General features: G+C 45.0%; 1 protein-coding gene across 1 annotated transcript in view; it reads left to right on the forward strand.

The window, feature by feature from the left end:
- CDH4 (cadherin 4) overlaps positions 1-21,382 on the forward strand; it is a 1,230,390-nt gene that overhangs the window by 1,037,096 nt on the left and 171,912 nt on the right. The window contains exon 7 of the mRNA XM_084854314.1: positions 19,214-19,386. Within this exon, the coding sequence (XP_084710440.1) occupies positions 19,214-19,386 (173 nt within the window). The remainder of the gene's footprint in view (positions 1-19,213; positions 19,387-21,382) is intronic.

The following is a 21,382-nucleotide window of genomic DNA, read 5'->3' on the forward strand; positions in this document are numbered from 1 at the left end:
TACCTCTGTGTAAGCAAGCTCAGCCCTGATTCAGACTGGGACCATGGCAATTCCGGAAGGGGGATTTAAACTTCACCCCTCCCATTTTCAGTCTGAAATTCCACTCTGTGCGGGGTGGCAGTGGGATTCCAACTGAAAATGGGAGCAGGGAAGCTTAAATCCCAATCCCATGGTCCCAGTCCCAATCAAGCCTGCGCACGCTTACACTAAAGGAATAAGCCAATCACACAGAGCTCTGCTCTGCGCAATTTAAAGAACATCTAATTTGACCTTGAGTGAGTAGAGTCTGTGTGAGAGAAACAGAGAGTGGTGTGTGTCTGTGTGCGAGTTCTATGTTAGTTATATGTGTATGCACACGTTACACACCCGATATAGTCTTCTGGGCCAAAAAAAATTGTGCACCCCTGCTGTGGGATATGTGGTTTCCAGTTGTCTCTCAGGTAGGTTTCTGTCCATGTGTCGAAGAGTATGAGATGAGCCTCTCTAAAGAATGGCAAGCAGTTGCTAGGGAAAATGCAGGGAAAAGCTTTTGTGACTTTTCAGTTTAGAAAAAGGCAGTTCAGGGGCAGAGGAAGGATAATAGAGGATTGTATAGTTATAAATAATGTGGAGAAAGTTTATAGAGAGAACTTCCAGAGAGATAGCCATGTTAGTTTCTTTTAGCAAAAACAACCAAGAGCCTTGCAGCACCTCAGTCTAACACATTTATTATGGCATAGACCTTTGTGAACTAGAGCCCATTCAAGCAGATGCATGAACAAGGTATATAAATACATACGGGTGTAGAAAAACGTGTAAACAGCTTGGTTCCATGGCAATGAAATGCAAAAAGTACCATCTGTGGCAATCCAATTAAAGCATATCTGTATGCAAAAGCATAGCAGTAAATTCAGGGGTCCCCAACCTTTTGGGACCCATGGGCACATTTGGGAATTTGAGATACTGCTGTGGGCACCCCCACAAAATGCCTACTCAGTGAATCTGCGCTTTGGCGTCTACCTTTGTCGTCTATGGATCTTAGGCTGGGTTTTATTCAGCGAAAACATTTGCTATTGGACACCGCAATGCCTCTTTAATAAGGGATTGTCTAATTTGGCTAATTGCTGGTGGTGTAATACAGCGAATGCTTCTTGTAAACATGTGTTTTGGCAATGTCCAGCAGGTGCTTCTTTTTGTGGGGAGGTTATTACACAGGGGAAAAAATTGTACTGGAACAGTTTTTAATATTCACTGCTCTTTTAAATACCTGCTGCATGGAAATTAACAAAATGGTCAGTGTAAATGGATTCTCTGCACCTTTTTGACAGCTAAAAGACAGATATTATAACATCGGAAGGATAAACACTCACCTCCTATAATGCAATGGATTGAGGACCTTACAGTGTTTTCAGTATTTGAAAGAGCGGCATACAGGTGCCACCTTCAAATGGATCCTCATTTGGATGTTTGGCCTACTTTTGTTGAAGCCCACGTATAGTTGCTAGAAAGCTGTGTGCATTTCATACAAAACGATGGATGTGTATTTTAAAAATGGGAGGAAAAGAATAAAAATATACGTTTGTGTGCCTGCAGGCATTACATTGGGGACCCATTTGCAGGCGCCACTGGAGGTGCATGCGGGCACCATGGCCCCCGTGGGTGCCGCGGTGGGGACCCCTGCGGTAATTGGTGATAACATAATCATGGCTGAGAAAACTAACACATGTAGTGGGACAGAAAACCATTGTCTCTATTTAGTATTTAGACCCAAACAAATAGAATTAAATTTTGTTACTTCTACAGGCTCCTTCACACTGAGCTTTTATCCTGTGATCGAGATTGCTCCTTCACAGATGTTTGCGAGCTCTTTACATGACGCCATGATCATTCAAGGCCTCTCCTGCACTAAATGCCCTTTGTTCCATTTTTAGATACGTAGATCACAGATAATAAGCTATCAAATCACCCCATTGTATTCCGCTTCAGTTTCCTCCGTGAAAGGAGTAAAAGCAGCAAGAAGAGGAGAGGGATCAATGAAAGATAATGGAAGACTCAGATATGGGGAACAGGAGGGGGAAGGGGGTGGGGAGAAAGGAAGCATGTGAAAAAGGGAGTCGTGATCCTGCATTTAAAATGGAAGCAGAAAGCCCCGTTTTAAGTGCAGGATTTTAGGCTGGTGTAGAGGTGCCCTAAATCAGCTTTATTTATTTATTTATTTATTTATTTATTTATATCCCACCTTTTTCCTCCTTAAGGAACCCTAGGCGGTGCACATAACCCTCCTGTTTTCCATGTTATCCTCACAACTACAACCCTGTGAGGTAGGTTGTGCTGACATGCTGTGACTAGCCCAGAGTCACCCAGTGAGCTTCCATGGCCGTGTGAGGACTAGAACCCAGATCTCCCGACTCCTGGTCCAATACTCTAGCCACTACACCACAGTGGCATATTTTATGCCAGAGCCTCCCATTGAAATTCCTGCTTTGGAGAATGGCAACTTTCGGGTCAGTCCAGGGAGACTGAAATGTTCATCAATTGGTTTCTGAATGTTGCTATTTCTAATGCAGAATGTGTCCCCCAAAATCTTCAGGACTGTTCAGATTTAAATTTGGTCCACTTCAGAGCATTTCTGCTTTGATTTGGACTTCTCCTGAATCTGTCCAAATCAGCCCAATTTGGTTTGGGATTCAGCTGAGTCCAAAGCACACCTCCTCATCTTCCAACATGATATATGCCAACAATGCATTAAGAAGCTAATTTGTCAAGCTGTCCTTTGTAACAACACAATTGCCTACTTGCTTGGCCATGTCCAAGATGAGGAAGTGTTCTATGTAACGGTGCAATGAAAGAAGGGCGTATCATTCCTTTTAGTAGGGATAGAGAAAACTGCCTTCTCCCAAAGGGGACTTCTGCCTGACCCTAACCCACCTATCCCCCATCTCTTGACTCTCAATCTCGTGCATTAAAATGTATCTGAAAACTAAAAACAAACTATCTCTATGTGGAGCGAGATCAGTCATGCCACCGTTCCTTATGGGAATAGGTGTTGAGAAAGACAGAAGGAATACTAAAGAAATGGATCTAAAGAGATGGGAGCTTGCCGTGTTCTGATCAAAACTTTCGCACAAGTGCTATGGGTCTGTGATGTTTGAGACAGATCCATTTCCTTGATCGGAGCACTTGATTCCTTGATCCATGTTAATTCCGAATGCCCTGGGATAAGGGCATGTACTAGACTGGGACGAGAAGGGGGGATTCTAGAAGGAAGAACAGGACTGTGCTCATGGCTGTAGGCAAGGCAGAAGCTTGGGCATTAAGCTTTGCATCTATTAAGCTTATTCCGTGTCCTTACTCCAAAAATTCCTCCTTATGACTACTAAAGGTTCCTACAGTCATCTTTTACTTCCTTGGTACAATAGATGACAGGTTGATTTACCAGCAAAAGTGGAGGCATTGTTCTGAAGATAAACTGCCTGCTTTGCTACCATTCAGTATTACGCTGCAGTTCTTATCCTACAGTGCCTGCAGCTTTTACCAGTTATGATAACTGATCTCCATAAAGCACATAGAGCACAATCCCCTCCCACTCCCCCCACCAAAAACCATGAGCATGACCCTGCAAACTGCTATGCAAAAAGGTTTGTTCATTTTCTTAACCAGGCGCTTAATTTTATTATTGTTGTTGTTATTGTTATTTATTACGTTTATATCCTGCCTTTTTTCCTCCTAAGGAGCCCGAGGTGACGTACATAATCCTCCTCCTCTCCGTTTTATCCTCACAACAACAACCCTGTGAGGTGGGTTGGGCTGAGAGTCTGCGACTGGCCCAAAGTCACCCAGTGAGCTTCCATGGCCGAGTGAGGACTAGAACCCAGATCTCCCAGCTCCCAGTCCAACACCTTAGCCACTGCACCACACTGGCTCTGTGGCTAGCCACTACACCACAGTGGTTAATTTTGCTGATGTAAAAGGCATCACTTCAGTCACTCACGATGGAGCTCCTCTGGCATTCTTTCCTGAATCTCTTCAGGACAGCTTGTTCTTTTTACCAGGTGTCTCTCTGTGCCTTTCATGAGTCTGATGATCCCATCTCTCCAGCAATTAGGAAGCAACTTCCTGTATTAATTAGGTTAGCGGCTTGAAAGGTCAAACTATACCACTGATTACAGCAAATAATGGTGAACAAGGGTGCCAGGCACTTCCAGTTGGATCTTAACAGAATGCCATGTCAAAGGGCGACTGCTGTGTTCTGTGTGTGCAGATCTCTGTTTGCAGGATATGTTGCACTTTTTAGATTGTGGGTTGTGAGGCAGCAGCTTGCAGGATTTACTGTTAGGCTCTCTGAACCAGGGCAATGGAACAGCTGGTCTTATTTATTTATTTATAATTAGAATTTGACAAAGGAGTGGGCTGTAACAAGCCCAGCCACAAACACACCCAGTACCATTCTGCCATCTTCCCTTACCACAGATGTTGCTCATCCACACTGTGCTTTTGCCTCTCAGAATGGCAGTGGAGATTATTTATGTATGTATGTATGTATTTATTTATCAAATTTTTTAATCGCCCATCTGGCCGGTCACCCAGCCACTCTGGATGATGTACAACAATAAAAATAGTTCATACAATAAAATTCAACATTAAAAACATCACATTTCTAAAATTACCCTAGCCCACCCCAAATGCCTGCCTGAACAACCACGTTTTTTAATGCATGGCGGAACCTCATTAAAGAGGGGGCATGGCGGAGTTCCCTAGGGAGGGAGTTCCACAGATTTATTTATGTATTTATTTATAATATTTGTATACTGCTCTATATCATACAACAGATTTCGGAGCGGTGAACATAAAAGATAAAATAGTAAAAGAATAAAAGGATTAAAACACCATATTAAATTATGCTTTTAAAACAACTGAATATCAATAGAAACCGTGGCTGGTCATTTAAGGAACGCCTCCTGGAACAGTGCTGTTTTCAGCAGGCACCGGAAACAACACAGTGTTGGTGCCTGCCTCATCTCCAGGGACAGGGAGTTCCAAAGAAAGGGAGCCACCACACTGAAGGTTCTTCTCCTGGTGGACTCCAATCGGGCCGTAGGTCCATGTGGGACCACCAGGAACATGCCCTCCAATGACCGCAGTGACTGGGCAGTTTGGTAAGGGAGAAGGCGCTCTCTCAGGTATCCTGGCCCCAAATTGTTTAGGGCTTTGTACACTAGTACTAAAACCTTAAACCTGGCCTGGTAGCAAATAGGCAACCAGTGCAGTTCCCTCAGCAAAAGAGTTACTTTTGCTGATGTTGCCACTCAGGGGTCCAGGTTTGTCCAAGGGGTCATCAGTTGCCGGCCCCTATCTTAGAGCATTTCATCATCTTCCCATAACTCTGCTGACAGCTTCTAGGTGCTCCAGAGGTCTGGATCCCAACCTTGTGCATTTCATCAGAGTGTCTTGTGTCTCTACATGTTCATTGGAAGGTCTCAACCAGACACCCCCCAACCTGGTCCCCTCCAGATATTGGACACAACTCTGAGTGTATCCAATGGCCAAGTTGGCTGAGGATTATGGGAGTCATAGCCCAACACATCTCGACGGCACCAGGTTTAGGAAGGCTGGTCTAAATTCTTCCTGTGAGGTTATATGCTTTATATGAACAGGTTCTCTCTCTCTCAGACTCTCTCTCTCTCATGATTCAGAACATTGTAAAAAGCAGCATCCCCAGTCATACATACTGAGGCTATGCATGTACAGTTCTACATGCGTAGGCTGCATTCAGACTTTTAGATGAATGCATGGATGGAGGTCAGAAGAAGGGATATAGGAATATAGGAAGAGTTCTGCTGGACCATCTAACAACAGTGGCCAAACAGATGCTTCTTGGTAGCCCACACTATAAGAGCAAGAGCCCTCTCCTGCTGCTATTTCTCAGTAACTGGTACTCAGAGGTAGCGATGTATGGATTTCAGTAAATCTGTTCCATCTGTGTTTTGTGAATTGTCAGGCATCTTTCATTCCATTGTCTGCTCACTGATGGATTCAGATTTTTTTAGGGATGTACAAGAATTTTATTTCCATTTGTGCAAGGGCACATTAGCACAAATCCCCGCCCCCCCAGTAAAAATCTGGTCTGCGGGTCCACAGAATCTGCATGACTCAGAAAATGCCAATCCGCTCTGGAATCTGCAGGTCAGATTTATAGAAATGCAAACTCACTTAAATCCATTGTGGATTTCTCTGACATTCCTACTCAAGCTAGATCTACACTGCTGCTTTATAGCAGTACTGAAGTGCACTGATGATAACTGCTGGGACTCATTACACATCCGATATACCGCTTTTGTAGTGTTTTTCATGCTTTTTATTCCACATTATCCAAAATATCACAACAAATGTCATTGTGTGTCCTACGAGGTATAAATGTGCAAGAGGGATATAGCGCTACCATGATGGGATCGCAATGATATGACACAAGGTGTAAATCTGGCATACTACCTCTGAACCAGGATATAACCATCATGATTAGTAGCCATTGGTAGACCTATACTCCTTGTTCAGCAAGTGCAATCCCAATTCCCACCCCTTCCTTGTGTTTTCTGAATGTGTGACAAGGGTTTCTGTCAGTATTGCTACATGCTCCAAGTGCAGCAGGCAGATGAAATGCTCCTAAACACCCCATCACTAGCTCCCTTCATGGCCAGCGAAAGACAACAGGTGTTATGGCAAATATGATATCCCCCTTCATGGCAGAGGGCCACTGCAGAGGAAATCTTGCAGGGGAGATTGTAGAAAGGAAGGCCAAGTTCCTAGTAGGGTATCTTCAGGAATTAGGGAGCGTTCCTGTCACCTTAGCACCCCAATGTTTTTGCACCAGCAAGTGTGTAAGGGGGATTTGGAAGGGATTATAGAGGCAAGTGGGGGTGAACCTCTCCGGTTTTGCTTTACTGGACCAGATGCCATGGTAGTTCCTGCCACAAAGAGGTTTGCACAGCATACTGCCAAGCTTATTTTTCAACCCATATCATCTGCAGAAGATTTGAAGGCATTTTCCTTCATTGCGATGACTTATACATGCCCCTATTTATTTTGACGATGAAGATTATACATCATTTTGGCAGTTCTGGTTCTGATTTCTTGCCTGAAATCCTTTCAGACAAGAATGTGAATTATTATTATTATTTGTTTTCTCCACCCCCGTCCATATTACTGAGTCAGTAATATATGCGCAATGCATGCATGGGAATTGACATTCTATGCAGCGAGATTTCAACGGAGGGGGAAGGAGTTCTGGGGGAGCGACCCGATGCTCAGCAACAAGGTTTAAAGGCCCATCCTTTGATATATTCAGGTTTAAATCACCAAACAAAGAAGCAGTGCATTTTTATTTTCAGAGCATTTGTGGTGGTATACCACAGTAACTACCGCAGTATTATCAGCCCAAGTCAAACTGTAAAGGGATTTGCTCCTCTGACATGCATAACCTCAGCCCTCGGGGCTAAATCTGGCCTTCCCTTCCCATGGCTCATCCCCCTTTCCCCTGACCGCCAACCATTTGGTGGCTTCCTGGTTTTTATACAGTTTTTCTCCCTTTCTGAAAGTTTGAAATGTCTCTCCTAAGGCTTAGTTACTGGTAGTGAGAGTTTTAAGCTAAAGTATCCTGATGGGTTTTTAAAAATATGTTGGCCACACCCCCTTTTGCCTTTGGCACCAGCCACCACTGGAATGCTGCCCCCAAGTGCTCGTCTGAAATGAAATGTGGCCTTCAAGCAGAAAGAGGTTCAACACCCCTGACATAGACCTATTTGATTTTTTTTTAATAATAATAATCAATACCCAGAGAAAACATGAGAGGAGCCCAGCTGGATCAGGCCAAAGGCCCATCTAGTCCTTGATCATGTATGCCATCTTGGTCAATAAGATCTCTCTAGTCCTCTGCCATTGTTGTTCCCCAGCAACTGGTTTTCAGTGGCAGCCTGCCTGTAAAAGTAGAGCTCCCATTTAGCCAATTCGATGTCACGAGTGCCCAATGCGGGGGTGCCCTCCACTCCCCCTCCCGAATCCTGTTCATGGACTGCGCAGCACTTACTGGACCTGTTCACCAAGCATCGTGTGATCCACAAACAGGAATTGGCTCCCCACCCCTGTACTGAGCTGCCATTGTTATGCAAAATGGTGTCTCGGGTCTTTCCGGAAAACTAACGTTGCATAGATTGCAGCTGTAAAGGGGCCATCTGTGCAACATTACAGGCATAAATGGGCCAGTGCAAGCAAACTCTCATAAGAAAACAGGTGTCCCCTTGATATGCTGGACAACAACTCTCAGTATCCCCCATCCAATAATTGGGGGGCCATGGCTCAGTGGTAGCACACCTACTTTGCATGCAGAAGGTCCCAGGTTCAATTCCTGACATCTCCAGGTAGGGCAGGAAAAATTTCTGCCTGAAACACTGGAGAGCTGCTGCATGTCAGTGCTGACAATACTGGGCTAGATAGACTAATCACTGACTCAGTATAAGGCAGCTTCCTATGTTCCTAATTGTAGTCCAGCACATCCGGAGGGCACCAGTTTGATGAAGTCTGTTCTATATTGTCTGAACCTGGGTTGTATACCTCATGTTACATCAGAACTAACTAAACCTTTGTTGTGAGGAGTGAAACCCAGATGTTCATCCAGAATAGTCTGGGTCTTTCCAATCCTTCTGGGAGAATTCTCAGGGATGGAAAGCTCAGGCTTTTCATGAGGGTTCTGCAAGGTTCAGAAAAACCCATCACAGTGTGCTCTTCCACCTTCAACAACCCCTTACCTCCCCTGCCTCTACCCACTCTTTCCCAAACTAAGTTGCAAGGATGATGGGCCAATCTACATTGCGCCCGCCATCACAACAAATTCATTGTCCTGTCGGGTTAAATGCTCTCACATTAAAACGTGATTATCCACACTCAGACATTTTCCCTGTTGCAGTGCTTCATCGAATGCTCAAGCTCGGTTCACACTCAAGTGCTGTGCTGCTTTCCTGCTCTTAAAGATGGCGGCTCTCATTGGAGGATCAGAAACTTCCTGTTTCTGTTGATTCCACGCCCACCGCGCAGCAGTGGTGCAGGAGAGGCTTGTCGTTTTCCGCATGTTTTCCTGGCCTTGGGGAAAATGACCAGCTTGTCCCTTGCCACCGCTGCTGTAGCAGATGGGGGTGGAGGGAAGAAGGAGGCACCTATCCTCTTCTCCCCCTCAACCTGCTGGAGGCCAGGGCGAGTGGCTGGGGGGTGTCTGCCAATGCTCTTTTCCCCATGCCAGCCCTTGACAGCCAGTGCAAGGAAGAGGGGCAGTGGCGGCAGCACCCAGCACTCACATTTTGGGGGGGCTGCTGGCATCTTTGAAGATTCGAAGCTTCGTGCCAGTAGTTGGATGGGCGACCACCTGGGAATCAGGCTTCCTGCACTGAGCAGAGGATTGCTCTTGCTCTATCCCTTCAAATGAGATGAAGTTTTACCCCCTTCTATCCCCCACTTTGGCTTTTTTTTTTTTTTTATTAAGGCGTTATCTTCGAACAATGGTAGCTTCTCTGCAATTTTTTTTTCTAATTCAGGCATGATCTTTGAAGATTCAAAGATGAGAAGCTTTAAATCTTAAAATCTTCAAAGATCATGCCTGAATTAGGAAAAAAAAAATCACAGAGAAGCCACGATTCTTCAAAGATAATGCCTTAATTTTTAAAAAAAGCCAAAGCAAATTTTTTTTAAAAAGCCAAAGTACCCAGAAGACGACATGGAGCCATCGGGAGCTGTGATTGGACACGAGAGAAATACAAACACCACCATATATGAACAGGCAGGGGAGAGGACTACAACCAGATACAGTAGCGAAGGCAGAAAATCAGAGCACATTAAGGGAAAATACCAGGATATCAGGGTATTGAAAGCGGGAGCACGGAAGTGGGAAATTCTGGTTCCAATTCGAGGCAGGTACTGCGTAGTGTGAAAGACGGGCGGTGAAACCTCATTGGAAGCAAAAAACCCCGTAAGTGTAGATTGGCCCGATGAGGGAGAATGGTAGGTGAGGAGGCCCAGAGAAGGTGATGTTTGTTTCTAAGTGATTCCTCACTCTCTTTTGAACATGCTCAGAGCCTACATTGCCAGTGGGAGTTCTGGGAAGGGTTGTTGTTGTTGTTATTGTTGTTGTTGTTGTTGTTGTTGTTTTTAATTTCTACTAGTCAAAAAAAAATGGGAGCAATAATTCACATTGCCAGTGAGTATACTCAGAAATGGAAACAACTTAGAAACAACTCTCAGTTTTTGTCTCCCCTCTCCTCACAATATAATAAGTTTGTGAAGTGTGGGAAAGGAGAGAGGAGGGAAACTGACAGATGAGAGAGCTGTCGGTGAGCCAATACGAGTTGAGTCAAAATTGAAATTACAACTTGGCTTGTAATGGCTCAAGGATTTCTGAACTGCTGGAGTTCATTTCTGAGCTTGTTCCTTATTTCTGAAACCCGTCTCCATCAGTAAACCTTTGTCCTTTCCCCCCAAATTATACATATGCATAGCATCCATTCTTCAAAATATCACATATTCAGGAGGAAAAATGGCTGGAAGGGCAACTTTCCATCAGTGCAAAGCCATTATTAACTCAGGTTAATGAAGTACTAATATAATATGGCTGCTTCTATGTGTCTGCCTATGATGATTTATATTTTTTTCCTATACTGTTGAGGGATGATTAAATTAGCTGTCATGTAGTTCAAAAATTAGACCAAAAAGGTTAACCAACCTTTAATGATTTGGCAATAATAACTATTTATAAACATAAATGGTAAGGTGCAACTCCAAAAAAAATAGTTATCATTGTTTTATGTTTAGATCACAGCACTAGACCAAGCATTGTTGAGAAAAGGTTGTACGTTGCTTGAAGTCATAAAGAGCAAAGTGGAAGGATTTTTAGAGAGGGGGTTGTCCTCTTGATAAATGCCCTATCACCTCTCAGTTTTAGCATGCATTAAGTCTAACTAATGAACATCAATCTTGCTTTAACTTAGATCAGTATAATGGCAATCCTAATGTAAAAATAAAACATCCGGTGATAACTGTTCAAAGGGTTTAGAATTTCAGAGGTGGTCATGTTTCTGCATTGCACATTATTGTAATTTCCTTTCATTTCAGAAACATTCTTTGTGATAATAAACGTACATGAGTGGAAGTGATGAGCGCGGTCTGTGGGTCAGGCACTTCCTGAACCACCAGGGCTGCTGGCCAGAGTAAGAACTGCAGGACATTCAAGCCAGGACACTTTCACAACAGTGTCATTGTTGTGAACTGCCCAGAGAGCTTCAGCTACTGGCTGGGCTGGTACAGAAATGTAATAAATGAATAGCCCAGAATCATCTTGGCCCTAGAAATCAGGTGCTAGCCAAATGCCAATCACATACCACTTTGCTGCTATAAAGTAGAGCTGTGTGCAAATGACCTCTTGAAATTCTCCACCCTATTTGTGGGCAGAGAAATTGGGGAGACAATTTCACCAAATTTCTCCAATGGCAGGAGAATTTCTCTGAGAATTTCTCACGGGTAGGGCTAACCACAAGCAAGGGTTGTAGCATGGCTTCTTTGTTTTTTCCTAAGGGTTTTGGGGGGAGGGGGTTGCACTGCCATTGCAAGTGGCAACAGCAGCAATTGTATTGGCAGCCTGCCTTCTATTTTGTATTGTCCACAGTACCCCATACCCAGTGTTGTTCCAGATCAGGGAGGAGGGATGGAGAAACTCACCAAAAATGGGGAAGACATTTGGGGAAATTCTGCAAAGTCTTTTTTTTTATCTAGGGAGCAAGAAAAGAAACATCTTGGGACTTTTCTGAGAAAAATGTCTCCTGAGAAACTGTAGTTCAGCTCTAGTTGTCATTCTTTAGGGTCCAGCACCTTCCCCAGGATCTTCCAAATGTTAAAATCTCTGAGGGCGAATGGTGGAGACAGCTTGTCTCTAATGCAGGTGCAGAGAGATGATTGTACAATTAAAGTACATACACACTCCTTGGCCACCTCATATGTGAAGTAAGCACAAGAATCCTGAAGCCAACCCATGAGAATTTCTCCAAAATTTCTTCTCTTTTCAATTCCTTTTTGAAAGCAATTTGTTTTCTATCAGATTGAATGAGAATGGTTGAAAATACCATGGGAAAAATTTTCGGCACAGCACTGCTATAAAGCTCCCAGATCTGCCACGTCCCCTCAGTCATGGAAGCTTGTCACTGAAGGAGGCTGCTTGGCTGTCCCTCTTTACAGCGAGACTACTGCTTGGCCTATGTGCTCCCTTGCCTGGTGGCCAGCAGCCTATCACCTATCACCTGCCTGATTGGCCAGTGCCTGCCCTGTGCCTGAGTGATTTCTGCCCCAGGTGACTTGCCGACAGTTGTCTCTGAGCATGTGAGAAACAGCATCAGGACCTGCCAGCTCTCAGAGCTAGGATTGAATGACACCTCCTCATCAGAGGAGGACTCCACCATGACCCAGGATCAGCGGGGAGGAGAGACAGGGCACACAGAGGGAAATCCTGAGACCTCTAGCCCAGGGCAATACTCCACCCAAGGAACCTGCAACACTGGGGGACTTAACGTGCGCCAGCTAGACTTGTCCTCTCCCCCTTCCCTCTAAATCTCCACTGGGTTCTCAAGAACAGAGACAGCAATCATACCAAACTGAAGCTTGGTCCTGATGCAGCACTCACTTGGTATCCCGTCTCAGAGTCCTCCTTGTCAGGAGACACTGTGACCATAAATATGGTCAGGATAAGTGTCCCACTAGCTCACTTGGAAAGGTGGGAAAGCCAGATTGAGTATACTGTATAAGCTTGCAATTGCTGCCTTGAAGCTGCTGGTGCAAGACCTGGTAGTACTGGGTGGCTACCAGGAAGAGGGCCTTTTCTGCTTTGGCACCCCAGCTGTAGAATGAGCTCCCTAGAGAGTTTTGCCTGGCACCTACGTTGTACTCCTTTTGGTGCCAGGTGAAGATCTTTTTATTTCCCCAGCATTTTAGCACTCTAGTCTTTTAGCTCTTCTATTTTAAAACTGTATTTTAAATCTCTACCTTGCTGTTAAGTTTTATTCTGGTTGTACTTTGATACTGTAGTTGTAAGCTTTCATATTTTATATTGTTTTATGTTGTACTTTATGGTTTAAATTTTTGTGAACTGCCTAGAGAGCTTCGGCTATTGGGCAGTATAGAAATGAAGCAAACAAGCAAGCAAATAACATTACAGTCTCGCTGCCTTCTGGATGGCTGCTTTCCTGTTCAGCACAGAGCTCTCTGACTGCTGACGTTACTGAACAGCTCTCATGCATGGCTCAGAAAGTTGGGATGGGTCAGAAAGCCTTAAAAGCCCCCTTTTCCCTATATCCCACGGAGAGCACCATCAAGCGCATGCATAGAGGCATATTGTCAGGAGTTCCTTCACATGTAGGAAAGAAATTGCTCTTTTCCCTAGAGCAATAGATCTGAAGCTTCCTTCTTCAGGGAATGCTTTCCACATTGTTTGCTGAGGAATCCCTGCACTTCTGCCCTAGAAGCCAGGTCTGTTGCAGAGGATACTAAGGTAATATAAAGTGCATTCTCAGATTCACAGAATGCTAGTGAACCCAATTTTAAAGCCCTAAGCAGCTTGGGATCTCGATATTTGAGGGAGCACCTCTCCTTATATACGCCTGCCCAAGGACTGAGATCTGTTGGAGGAGCCCTCCTCTGTGCCCCACCATTGCAAGACATACACTATGGTGGGATGTGGGACAGGGCCTTCTCTGCTGTGGCACCTCGGTTGTGGAATGTCCTCCCCTTGGAAGCCCGATTGACACAGACATTGGTTTCGTTTCAACGCCAACGTAAAGCATGGCTTTTCACCAAAGCCTTTGAAGGCGAAATGAATTCCCTAAAGTTGCACAGTTCTAGCTGTTTTATTGTTATAGATTTTCTAATTGGGATTAGCTTGTTGAATGGTTCAATATGCTTTTAGCTGTTTAGAGTATGTATTGTTTTATACTGCTTAAATTGATTTTATCTGTATGCCGCCCTGAGATCTTAATGGTACAGGGCAGAATACAAATGTTTTAAATTAATACAATAAAATAATAAATTTGGCCTAGCTGTTACCCCATGTGAATTTGCTCAGTGTTCCATTGATACTGTGAAAAGATTGACTGATTTAATAAAGTATACCCCATCTTTTCAGGGCAGTTTATGTTGAGTAATAACCCTTTTCAGGGACACTTGTCCATAATTACTAATTGCTACTACTACTAATTACTAATCTTCCAGCAGGGAAAGAGGTCCATTGGTCTCTCATTGGCTGTAAAGGACACTGCCATTATCATTCTCCACCAGGGCTCATGGGGAATGTAGTCCACCTCTACAACCCTGAGCAGAAAAAGACACAACCAGCACCTCTATGCGGGCAATATCCTTTTTAGGTTCAGCCCAAGAAGGAGCAGATGACCAGCAAGTCTCTGCTGTCTGCTAAGTCAGCACACTGTTCCAAAGTGGGTTTTCACCCCATTGGGGGATGGGATCATCATAGGAGGAAGACTCCATATGTGTCATTGGAGCGCAAGCTGGCAACAGGTGCTCAGTGGCTGGTTCACCATGGGCATGTACATGCCATCATACGCACAGGCAATCAGTATGGGTGGAGGGGGGATCTAGAAAAAGCAAAGCAAACAGTGAGATGGGCTGGCTACAAATCCGTCCTTAGGGTGCAGTCCTATGCATGTTTAGACAGTAATACATCCTACAACTCCCAGCATCCCCCAGCCAGCCATTCTGGCTGGGGATTGCTGGGAATTGTAGAAATAATTTCTGTGTAAATATGGATAGGATTGCACCCTTACTCATTAAACTACTGTCTAGCCATCAATGTCTTTGCTTTTAAGTCACTGTGATCTTACTGTGGAAAATTACAATATTCAGGCAAGAAGATCAGAGCAAATGGTAGCCAGAGCTGCTGCAGTTACTCAGAGCTCAGTCCTGAGTACAAAAGGTGTTTAATTTGCCTCTCAGCAATTTACAAAAACAGCAAGATTACAGGCCAAAAGCAATCAAAATCATCAGACTTCCCTGGGCTGAATTATGTAGGTACTGTTATCGTTCAATGGACTGGAGGGAACAAACCTCAAAGAAGTAGGAGACAAAAGCTCCAGGGTTTGAATTGGCAAACTTTCCAGGGCAAATCATGAGAATTTGTTGCCTGGATAGACAGTCCAGCTGATCTCTCTCTCTCTCTCCCTCTCTCTCACACACAGTGTATTGTGACATATGCACAATACACCAAACACTTTTCCCTTGAAAGCTTCCTTGAAATAAATGTGCAAGAGTACAATAGTCAATTGTGCCCCCTGTGTCAGAATTGTCCATTTCATTCTCCTTAACGGTACCCAGAATCCATCATCTGAGGTGACCACCTCACCTTGTCTCATGTAGGGCTGTCTCTGGAGCCTTCCTTGTGCTTAGTTTCAGCTTTTAGGGTTCACAGAGGTAGCCTTGCTGGACCAAACACAATTCTTGGACAGCGCAGGGTTCCATAGTGTGTGTGTATGCAGGTATATTTGTCTGTGTGTACCCTCTGCTAAGAAAATGGAGATGTTGGCAAAAGTTGAAACTGTCCATACTTTCTCTCTAAGCCAGAAACACCAGAGTTCAAGTCATTCTAAAATTTACCTGACACCCAGATTGCTATACTCTGTTGTCCTATCAAAAGCACTAGGCCGTTCCTCCATGAATCGCTCAAGTAGCTAGGGACAAAGACTTCTTTAGCTACATCTGCAAAGGATACTTATACCTATTCTGCCATCTGTTTAACCCAGGGTTTCCTCAGCACTCCCACTGGCTAATTATCTGTTGGGGTGGGGAAGCTCTGTAAAGACTCCTCCCTTCTCCTGATATCCATGTGGGGGCCAGGATGGGGAATAGCTCAACACAGCCATTCTTACCCCTCCATCATATGATGTATCAGGAAGAGGGTTCTGCTTCTCCTTGTTTCCCCTTCTCCCCCCACCCCACCTTTCTTTCCATCCCTTCTGTTCAGTTCTCTCCCCACTCCTACAACTGTCTTACTGCTGCTTTTAATACTTCGCTGCTAAAGGCACCCGCATTCTGGCAACTTCTTTGGCACCACTCTGTTTGATTTTGTTTTATTTTTGTGAGAGAGCAACACATTTAAAAAAATGCACTGTGAGAGGAGGTTCTCATTTTGCCCCAGTAGGCGAGAGTTGTGTGACCAGAGTTGACCCGAGGCCATTTACAGGTGCAATATATTTGAAAGATTGATTTAAATCACAGCAGACAAACAGGGAATCAGGTTTCTGAGGTGAGGGCACAATTCATAAGACACTGAGGGGAAATGAAAGAACACTATATGAAAATGATTTGGGGGGAAAATACAAGGAACATTACACGCATGGGAAATGCAAAACAATAGGACCTGAGTAACACGCTACATTTGCACTAGTTCAGACTTAAACTGGATTTACTGAAGGCCACTTCAGACATGACAAATTCTACCTGGGCAGCCCTTCCATGTAGGAAATGGCTTGCACCTATCAGTGGATCAAGTATGTGTGCCCCACTGCACACATGTGTATTTCATTGTGTCAATGCGCATGCCTTTTCCTAAACTGAAGTGCTCTCCCAGAGGCCCTCAGATTACCCATATTGTTCAGTTATTAATGACCTTCTCAAACTGAAGGAAGTAACCAGCGAACATTTATTTTTCTCCCTAAATGGGTTGATCTTGATCAGTGTTTGCTTCCTGACATTTCCCACTAACATGAGAACTGCCAACGCTTTGATCAATGGACTGAAAAGCCTTCCTGGTTTACTGTAGCAGCCACTCCAGGCACCCACAAAAAGCTGCAATTGACAGACTCTTGGACTAGATCTAGGATTCCATTTTTTACTACTTATTATCGCGTTTTCATCTCACCCTTTCTCCAAGGAGTTCAGCATGGCGTACGTTGCTGGCACCTCCACAACAACCCATTTTTATTCTCACAACAACCTTGTGACGCGGGTTAGGCTACGACAGCCTTCACCAACCTGGTGCTGCCGAGATGTTTTGCATTACAACTCCCAACATTCCTGACCATTCACCATGCTGGCTGACATGATGGGGGTTGTAGTCCAAAATATCTGTACAGGACCAGGTTGGTGAAGGCTGAGCTAAGAGATAGTTACTGGCGCAAGGTATCTCCAAAGATCATCTTGGCTGAGCAGGGATTCGAACTCATGTTTCCCTGGTCAAGGTCTCAACATTCTATCCACTACACCATACTGGCTTAGATCAGGCCTGTGCGGTGTGACCCACCAAGCTAAATCCAGTGTGCTACCCATGAATGGGAGCCCACTGGGGACTTGATAACCCATGCAGGCTTCCAAAAACAAAATAAAAGGCAAAGGTTGATGAGATAGTAGAGTGCTGATAGGGAAGGAGGGAGTACGCTTACTGGTTTATACCATGTTATTTTGCTGCTGCTGCTGCTGTTGTTGTCAAAGTATACCTGAACACCCTTTTAGGGAGTAGCACTTCAACCTGTGCTGAAACTGCTGCCCCACTTTCATGGCCCCATGTTGCATTGTTTTCATGGAAGAGATGTCCTCGAAATGTTTGGCCCCTGGAGGGGGCTGACATTAGTGCTGTGCTAAAACCTGTCCCCCTATTTTCGGGAACTTTTTCTCTCCCTCTGAAAGAGGCATTGTTTTTTCTACCTCTTTCGCAAGAGGGGGAGAATTTTGGAGAATTTTTGCCTTGGGGAGAGGGGCAGGGCTTCCACATCCCTTTTTAAGTGTAGGCGGTTGTTGAGGCATCTTCTTTCTATTTCGTTTAAAAAACACACTTGCAGGAGCTGAGGCCTCTTCTGCAGCTGGGAGTTCTTCCAGAATGCTTTTTGGAGAGGGCGAGGTCACATGGTCTCCTGGGAGTTCAGAAAGAACTGCCGGGCTGGAGGAGAGGCCTGGGCTCCTGCAAGTGCAGGGGGTGTTTTTACAGAAATAAAAAATAGAACCAAGACCCCTCAAGAGTTGCCCACACTTAGAAAGGGATGGGGAAACCCTGTTGCCCTCCCCAAGAGAGAATTCTCCGAAATTCTCACCTCTTGCAGCCTCTTTCTCCAGAGTTTTTGTTTCCCCACCCACCGACCCCCACGAAATGCCAAAAATGCCAATTTTTTGGCACAGCACTAGCTTGCATTGATGAGTGGTGGTGATGGCAGTAGGTTCGTCTGGCGTGTTCTTTTTCTCATAATATATAGCTGTGTTGCACCCTTCATCAGCAGTGCAGGTTGGCATTTCCCCCACAATCACAAAGAATCACAATGAAACATCATTTCAGAGATATTGTGTGTGTGTGTATGTGTGCGTAGAGGGCAACAAATGGCTGCCGCCTCTGGCCAGTAGGGGTAGCCATCTTTTTTGACCAAGAACACTCCTGGGAACGCGACATCGTGAAGTGTTGTTCCCATCGGGCCATTCACAATGAGTCAGTCTGCTGGGCTATTGCTGCCTGCTCCAGCTTAGCTGCTGCTTGAAGTGGTGGCAACAAGCTTCTTTTACAACAACATCTTTTACAAGTTAAAAGAAAGACTGACTACAGCTCTTTGCTGTCTTATATGTATCAAGCAAGCAGTTCCCAGAAAAATATAAGAAATTTCTCCCCAGCCCCTGAGAGTCCTGAAATGCTCCCCTTTCATGGGAGACAAATGGCTCCACTAAACTAGAAGGCCATGTTTAGTCCAGCATGAAAATATATGGATGTGCCCCTAAATCAGGGGTGTTCAACCTCTTTCAGCCAGACGGCCAGATTCCATTGCAGAAAACTCTCGGGGGCCGCATTTGAGTGGATGGTAGGGCTGAAGGCAAACGAGTGGGGCCAAAGCAAAGGGGGACAGCCAAAAATACCAGCATATTTTCGCTGAAAGCTTTTACTGCTAGTAACTAAGCTTTAAAAAAGGCATTTCAACCTTCTAGAATGGAAAAAACTGCACAAAGGCTTGGGAACCTCCACACAATTGGTGGTTGGGGGAAAGGAGGCAGGTCCAGGAGAATGGGATGTGGCCAGCTGGGGAACCTTGCAAGGCTAGACTGGAACCCCAGGTGAGCCGCATTTGGCCCCCAGGCCTGATGTTCTGCACCCCTGCTCTAGTTTATTCTGAGGGTTACACCCTCTCCCACTCACAGAGATCACCACAATTGATTCTGTTGTCATTTCTGTGTGAAGGAACCTACGTGATGACCGTGACGGCAAATGATGCAGATGACAGCACTACAGCCAATGGGATGGTGAGGTACCGGATAGTGACTCAAACTCCACAGAGCCCATCGCAGAATATGTTTACCATTAACAGCGAGACTGGAGACATTGTTACAGTGGCTGCTGGACTTGACAGAGAGGTAAGAGTTCGACTTCAACTCAGCATGCAACTCCTTTGCTGAGGGAACTGCGCTGGCTGCCTATTGGCTACTGGGCCAGGTTTAAGGTTGTGGTACTAGTGTATAAAGCCCTAACCAACTTGGGACCAGGATACCTGAGAGAGCACCTTCTCCCTTACCAACCTGCCGGGTCACTGAGGTCATCAGAGGGCATGCTCCTGGTGGTTCCACATGGACCTATGGCCCAACTGGAGTCCACCCGGAGAACAGCCTTCAGTGTGGTGGCCCCCTTCCTATGGAACTTCCTGCCCCTGGAGGTCAGGCGGATGCCAGCATTGTACTGTTTCCAGCACATCCTGAAAACAGCTGTTTTCCATGAAGCATTCCTTAACTAGCCAGCCACAGTTTTTATTGGCATTCTGTTTTTTAAAGAACAATTTTAATAATGGTGTTTTAATTATTTTTATCTTTTTACTTTTTTACTTTTTATGTTCAGCGCTCTGGAATCTGTTTTAGATATGGACTGGTATACAAATGATGTAAATAAATTAATAATAATAATAATAAAACGAAGCAGAATGAAAATGCATCATGGTTTGCAATCACCAGGGCTTTGGGCTCCATCGCCATCACCATGCACCAATTCCGGTGCATCCTGTGGAAGACCCTTGAAGCAGCTCGAACACAAGCATGCGTACACACATAGGGTATTTCCCACGGCTGAGTGAATTAGGGATGTATGAGAATTCCATTTCTCTTTGCGAATTGTGCAAACATATCCCATTCCCAGTCTCAAAGGTGACCGTGAAACAGGAGCAGTGGGGGGTTTTGAGAAATGTTTGCAAACTCCTGAATTTGCACTCACATTTGAAAAATGTGTTGTTGTGTTTTAAATGTGCACTTTGAATTGTGTATTCTCTTTCTCTCTCTCCTTCCCTCTCTCTCTCTCTCTCTCTCTCTCTCGTCATGCTTTAGTCAATGGGGGAACAGTGTGCCTGTTTTGAAAATACACACAAAAATACACACTTTTCCCCTCAGAACGAGGTGAAAAACAGGCGGAAAACAAAAATGGGAGTGAGCCAAAATGAGCTTTGAAGTGATTTTCACAGAATTTAGGCAAGCTCAAAAATCGCTGGTTCTCCCATCCCTAGTCCGAATTACCTACAGCTTCCTGTGTAAATTCTTAAAATTAGGGTTGTCCACCAATTAAAGAGATATTTCTTTTAAATTACACATGAAGGCCAGCACTAAATATTGAGCTGTTAGAGTTTGCATCTGGGAACCCCAGCCATACGCTGCAAAGTGATGGAGAGGGGAGATTTGCAGAGGAGAAGCAGTGGATAGGAGGGCTTTTTTAAACTCTCCCCTGTACACTGCTTTCCCCATGCCAGCCACTTTCCCCTTGTAATATGACAACCATGTGTCCAGAATTCCAGCTGGGGGGTGGGGGTGGTTGGGTGTCGCAGAGGGAACATGGCGGGTGGGCAGAGGGTTAAGCGCACAGCCCCCCCTGCTTACTGCTTCTGCTCTACGCATTGCCCCCACCTCTTTGCAGCATAGAAGTAAAGCTGTGGCTTTCAGACATGTATTGATTGCCAAAGTTGTTAGTTTTTCCTGGCCTAACACTGAGAGGTCAGAGAGATAAGGGTGGAGAGTGTACCAGCTCAGGTGCTGCCTGAACCAACTTACAGAGCCCTGCTTCACACTTTGAAAACCACAGACCCAAAGTGCCAAAATCAGATATACAGGAAGGTGCCAGTCAAAAGTTCCTCTGTTTCATTTAGACCCTGCAAGCTGTGTCAAAGCCTCCAAGTTTCCAAGGGGAGGCAGCTGCCCAAATGATTTCTCTTCTGTCCTCCCCTTGTTTTTCCCTTCCCTGTCAGTGTTTCTGTCTCTTTCATTCAAGCGCCTCCGGCTGCTTTTTTGCTTGGCGCCTGCATCCTGGCTTTAAGGAACCTAGGCTGCTTTGGCACATCCCAGCACATTCTCTGAGCAGCAAGCCTTGAATGCTATCTCA

This window comes from Heloderma suspectum, chromosome 4 (assembly GCF_057233095.1).
Source record: "Heloderma suspectum isolate Gila_16-S chromosome 4, 16-S_ref, whole genome shotgun sequence".
NCBI classification, from domain to species: Eukaryota; Metazoa; Chordata; class Lepidosauria; order Squamata; family Helodermatidae; genus Heloderma; species Heloderma suspectum.